At 36.2% G+C, this 6,879-nt stretch overlaps 1 protein-coding gene across 1 annotated transcript; it reads left to right on the top strand.

Annotated features, from left to right (window-relative positions):
- Nucleotides 1-435: 435 nt before the first annotated feature.
- On the top strand, nt 436-2,028 carry LOC112525414 (inorganic phosphate transporter 1-11-like). The gene has a single exon (XM_025135538.1). It carries the CDS (start codon nt 442-444, stop codon nt 2,026-2,028), a length of 1,587 nt encoding a protein of 528 aa, XP_024991306.1. The 5' UTR covers nt 436-441.
- Nucleotides 2,029-6,879: the final 4,851 nt, after the last annotated feature.

The following is a 6,879-nucleotide window of genomic DNA, read 5'->3' as shown; positions in this document are numbered from 1 at the left end:
TATATCTAAAACATAACTTTTAGCACCATGGTTTTGGTGAGACAATATGCCAACAAGATTGGCAATCGGTAGCGCATATTCCTAAATTTCCAACCATGCATGACAACTACAAAACATAATAGTTGATATAAATATGAAATTAAAGATAAATTATAATTATGAAGCTTAATTACTTTATTTCATATATATATATATATATATCACTTTCATGCACCAAGATATATGTATATATATATATATATATATATATATATATATATATATATATTCCTGGATTGTTACGATGGATATTCTTCATAAATCCAATCAAACCCTTGTTTCATACGTCCTCATTACCAACTCCTTTGTCCTTCCCTGTCTATATAATCGTGCATGAAACTTCATTCAAGACCAAATTAATGAGAAGCAGCTTTTTGGCTTTAGATCTTGAAGACATCAACAATGGCTTCCAATAACCTATCGGTACTTGAGGCACTGGACACAGCCAAAACCCAGTGGTACCATGCCAAAGCCATCGTCATCGCCGGCATGGGTTTCTTCACCGATGCATACGATCTCTTTTGTATCTCCACCGTGTCGAAGCTCTTGGGCCGTCTTTACTACTCCGACCACAGCGACGGAAAAGAACCCGGAAAACTCCCCACCAGCATCAACAACGCCGTGATCGGCGTAGCCCTTGTGGGAACTCTATCAGGACAACTGGTATTTGGTTGGCTTGGTGACAAGCTTGGCCGTAAGAAGGTGTACGGAATAACTTTGGTTCTCATGGTGATTTGTGCCGTCTGCTCAGGTCTGTCTTTCGGGTACAGCCCAAAAGCCGTGATTACCACCCTTTGTTTCTTCCGATTTTGGCTAGGATTTGGGATCGGTGGGGACTATCCTCTATCCGCCACTATTATGTCGGAATATGCCAATAAGGCAACCCGAGGGGCGTTTATTGCCGCTGTTTTTGCCATGCAAGGAATGGGGATTATTTTTGCCGGTCTAGTTTCCATGATCGTCTCTCATCTTTTCCTAAAAGCCAATCAGGCACCGGCGTTCGAAACGAACCATGTGCTTTCCACACAAAAAAACGCCGATTATGCATGGAGAATCGTCCTCATGCTCGGAGCTCTGCCGGCTCTCTTGACATATTACTGGCGAATGAAGATGCCGGAAACTGGGAGGTACACCGCTGTCATTGAAGGAAACGCAAAGCAAGCGGCAGCGGATATGGGTCGGGTCTTGGATATTGAGATCCAAGCAGAACAAGATAAACTCGCTAAGTTTAAGTCAAGCAACGACTACCCTTTGTGGTCTGGGAAGTTCGTTCAACGCCATGGGCGTCACTTGATCGGAACAATGAGTACTTGGTTCTTGTTGGACATTGCATTTTACAGTCAAAACTTGACCCAGAAGGATATCTTTCCGGTGATGGGCTTGACCAAGAAAGCACATCAAGTGAACGCTTTGGAAGAAATGTTCGAGACATCACGTGCCATGTTCGTGATCGCCATGTTCGGGACGTTTCCGGGATACTGGTTCACAGTTGCGTTCATCGAGAAACTGGGCCGGTTTCGCATCCAGCTAATGGGGTTCTTCATGATGTCGATTTTCATGTTCATCATCGGAATCAAGTATGACGACCTCGCTACACGAGAAAACCGATGGCTATTCGCCATTCTCTATGGGCTGACGTTCTTCTTCGCAAATTTTGGGCCTAACAGCACGACCTTTGTTTTACCGGCGGAGCTGTTTCCGACGAGGGTGAGGTCCACTTGCCATGCAATGAGTGCTGCGGCCGGGAAGGCTGGGGCGATGGTGGGTGCGTTTGGGATTCAGACATACACGTTGAAAGGTGAAAGGAGTAAGATCAAGAGAGCCATGATGATATTGGCGGTGACGAATATGTTGGGGTTTTTCTGTACGTTTTTGGTGACGGAGACAAAAGGGCGGTCATTGGAGGAGATCTCCGGTGAAGATGGAAGCAAGGACAAGGCTGAGACACAGATGAGCAATAGAGGGCACGATGAGGAGCAAGAGAATTGAGGTTGCTCAAAACGAAACAGAATAATCATAATCCAGTATGAATATGATCTTGAAATATATATATGTCTAAATAATTAATTGCCATTTTCTCATGTAAAATAAGAAAGAAAGAAAGAAATAAAACAAGCAAAATGAATTGATCGTTTGGCTTATACATAATACACTCTACTTCTACTGCTACTGCTACTGCTACTGCCTGCGCTTCTAATTTGTATTATTTATTCAACTAAATGATGATATTACAACGTGTGTTTAACTCTTTCCAACGGGTATTTGGGATTGTTTATTTGAAACAACTTATGTTTTTATACAAAAGTTCTTGTCAACTTATTATAAATTAGAATGGTAAAAACTTCTTATTACTGATTTGACACGGTATAAGTTGTTTATTCAAATACACAAAAGTGCTTATTACTACTGGTGTTACACATAAATAAGTCAATAAGTTGTTTTTACAAGCAATCCTAAACACCCCCTTACCCAAATGTTTCAAGCAACCCGGTAACATTACTTTTTTTATCAACAAAAATCCCACGTGTCATATATATTTAAGTTGTCATGATTAACTAATATGATCACCAATTTGCATACAAAAATATATAATTTGCTTGAACATGTAATGCTTCAGGAACAAATTAGATAGACAAAAACAACAATGATAACAAAAACGTCCTAATAGCCAAAGATCCAAGACTAGATTAATTTGGTAATGTTCTACCTTAACAAAAAAGAAATGATCCTTTTGGACCGGAATACATACAGACAAAAACTTTATGTTTTACTTTACCAACCTCAGCTTTGGTTGGCTGGCTGGCTCCTGCAATATGACCAATGATCTCATAATTCCGAATTGAAAAAAGATTATCATATATTACTACCAAGACTTTCGTTTACGGACTTTTCATTGGGATATATATTATATATATCACTAAAGGATGATTCTTCACAAAAACGTCACAAAAGTTGTTGGTCAGTAATTTAAATATTATCGAGGGATTCTCTAGGTGATCCATTGGTATTTTCTCGAATATCTAATAACCACAATTCATCCACACCCAAACATCTAATAGTTATTTCATCTTATATTTCGCTAATTTCGTCACACACCATGCAATCTCTTACCATGTCTTTCCCGTACTCCGTGGCATCGTTAATGGGTACATAAGTTTAAATGTCAAATTCACGTGTGGAAAGCTTGCCTCAAACTCTTCCTTGGTCATGTGATTTGAATCCCGATATCTGCATCCAAACTTGTCTGCACAGCAACATCATTATTCGGGACACCATCTTTCAGTTTTTGCTTCTTCGGGATTTGAACAGGTTGTTTCTTGTTCGACGAGTTTGGTATATCGACTTGTTTCATCAGACGATGTACAGATCTGCTTACTCTTGTGGAAGGGGTTGTAAAAGAGGGGTTTTCATCTACGGAAGATGAAGGGATTATTATGTTGTCAAGATCACTGTCAGCCATTTTTTCAATAATCAAGTGATAATATTGCATACAAGATATATATTATCTTCCAAATGTATATATATAATTGATTTGAGTTTCCATAATTATGTGATTGCACTATAATATTATTTATTTTACTTGTTAATTTGAGCAGTAATTCTAGTAAATATCATCACCTTTTTTCATTTTTTAATTCTCGATTACATTTATAGGTGTCAAGATCAAAATATTAAATATGGTGAAAATATTCCATTTCATTCTATCACAAAAGGAAATAGTTATCCGGGGAACATCCTTCTTATGTTAGAGTTAGTGATTGTCGTTGGGTTTTAGTATCTCCGCATTTTATTATAGACTTGTATAAGGTTTGGAACATATTATATTGATGTTAAAACTTTGACTGCCATTATAGGTAAATAATGGTTGAATTTTAGGTAGGGATTAAATACTTATGGATGTATTATTAGAGTTTTTAAATTTGTTGCTTTTTTCGAATTTGAAGGTGTTACAATATATCATCAGTGGGTATTTAGGATATATCTATCGACTCATCCGTACTCTTATAATTCATTTGAGATTTCTTTCTTCTTTGGAATCGTATTAACGGTCGGAGCATCCTCCGGTATTGATTGATGGACATAGATATAATCAAAGACAATCTAATTAGAGGTTTTATGTATTGATGATAAATGGTTGTGCCTCCATCCTCTATTCCTTTAAAGGAGTCTCTATCGAACCAAGTAGTTTCCACACCTTTTCATGCTCATATGTCTAATAACCACAATTCATCCAAACCCAAACATCTAATAGTTATTTCATGTTCTGTTTCACTAAGTTCGACAGGAGAAATAAACACCATGCAATCTCTTACCATGTCTTTTTCATACTCTGTGGCGTCGTAAATGGGTACATAAGTTTTATAGCTAAATTCACGTGTAGAAAGCTTGCCTCAAACTCTTCCTTGGTCATTTGAGGCTCATCAACAACTTCTCTTCTTCTTCTAAACTGTTATTTTGTTCCCGATATCTACATCCAAACTTGTCTTCACAGAACCATCATTATTCGGGACCACGATCTTTCAATTTTTTTTCTTCGGGATTTGAACAGGTTGTTTCTTGTTTGACAGGTTTAGTATATCGACTTGTTTCATCAGACGATGTGCAAATCTGCTTACTTTTGGGGAAGGGGTTGTAAAAGAGGGGTTTTCATCTGCGGAAGAGGAAGGGATTATCATGTTGTCAAGATCATTGTCAACCAGTTATCAATAATCAAGTGATAATATTACATACACGATATATATATATATATATATATATTATCTTCCAAATATATATCATTGATTTAAGTTTCCATAATTATGTGATTGCACAATAAAATTATTTATTTTACTTGTTAATTTGAGCATTAATTATAGTAAATATCATCACCCTTTTTCATTTTTAAAATCTTTATTACATTTATAGGTGTCAAGATCAAAATATTAAATATGGTGAAAATATTCCATTTCATTCTATCACAAAAGGAAACAGCTATCCGAGGAACATCCTTCTTATGTTGGAGTTAGTGACTGTCGTTGGGTTTTAGTATCTCCGCCTCTTATTATAAACTTGTATAAGGTTTGGAACATATTATATTGATGTTAAAACTTTGACTGCCATTATAGGTAATCAATGGTTGAATTTTAGATAGGGATTAAATACTTATGGAAGTAGTATTAGAGTTTTTAGATTAGTTTCTTTTTTCGAATTTGAAGATGTTACAATATATCATCAGTGGGTATTTATGATCTATCCATTGACTCATCCATACTCTTATAATTCATTTGAGATTTCTTTCTTCTTTGGAATCGTATTAACGGTCGGAGTATCCTCTGGTATTGATTGATGGACATAGTTATAATCAGAGACAATCTTATTAGAGATTTTTATATATTGATGATAAATGGTTGTGCCTCCCTCCTCTATCACTTTAGAGGAGTCTTTATCAAACCAAGTTGCTTCCACCATTTTTGTTTGGTAGCTACAACCTCAACCACATATCCACTATGTGTTATTGCAACGCACTTTCAAGAAGCATTGTTCCCCTGTTGGGGACTTTCAACCTTACGGGTATATTTGCAGCTCGAATGTGTGATATCGTCACTTTTGGAACAATATCAAACGTATCAGGCATCGAGTCTGATTTGTTTGACTTTAACTTCACATTTTGAATTTTAGTGATCAAAATGAGACATAGTTGGAACATTCCACGACAGTTCTTGTCGTTTCATTGGAAAATACTTTTTCTATCTCCTCCTAACAACAGGAATCCTATCTCTTCCTAACAACGAGAAGACTTCCATTAAAGTGAAAATTCCCAAATCATGTGGTAAGATCACCGGTCAAAGGTTTCAACAGCAAGTAATTGTTGGAGATTCATATCCAACGTATATATTTAATCATTTTTGAGACCCATTTTGGTGTGTTGTAAGGGTGCAATTGACACATATACTACATAATAAAAAATGCGTAAATGTAAAATATCAGGATTATATTGAGTTACCAGCTGGTATGCATGAGACTGATTGGCCAGTATTGGGTCTAAAAATAAATAAGTAAAGTTGCATGTAATATTGCATAATCCCACACATATACGGATAAATTGGTATGCATAACCAATGCCCTAGCTCCTATTTATATCATTTTGATGATGGCTCTTGTGAGAACATTTTCATGTATACATATGAGGGGTATATGATGCTCTCGATCGATTCTAATATTCTTAATTATGATGTAAATTATCCAGCATTACCAAGTAATTTAGACTTGATTAGATAATTAGGATGGTGAACCCTTAAATGTTTAGCTTCTGCTAGGAGTGTAGTATTTCGTGTGGACAATAGCACAACTTGGGTTCATCGTGTTAAAACTTCAACTAGAACCATAAAGTACTTGAATGAGTCGTATTTTTGATGTATAGGTCCACAAATATCACGTTGTATTTGTTGTAAGAAAGGAATATTTTGTATTATGTTCTTAGCATAGGATGTTGTAATTCCTATTTTGGCTAAGGAGTAGGGTGTGCAAAAGTTTTGGGTATTCGAGATCAAGAGGACATAATGCAATGGTGGTGTTGTTTCATGTGTTGCATAAGTCAACAATTGCAATTTGGATCACTTTTGCATTTGTCTTTCACTCGAAAAAAATGTGTCTATGTGTATTTTTAAACAACCGGATCATCAGGTCATGACCATGGTGTCCCACATGGTCAATGCCGAAACATTTATGTATCATAATCCCAAAATTCTTTATTGGTGAAAAAAATATAATTCAATTACCCAGATAATCCACTAGTTTGACATATTAGCTTTCCTAATATATTTTCCTTTCATGTTCATTAGACCTTATTTAAATATATCC

The sequence above is a fragment of the Cynara cardunculus genome (assembly GCF_001531365.2).
Source record: "Cynara cardunculus var. scolymus isolate 2C chromosome LG 13, CcrdV1, whole genome shotgun sequence".
Taxonomy (NCBI): Eukaryota; Viridiplantae; Streptophyta; class Magnoliopsida; order Asterales; family Asteraceae; genus Cynara; species Cynara cardunculus.
Note: the sequence above shows the minus strand (reverse complement) of the source record. Positions and strands in the feature narration are given on the sequence as shown.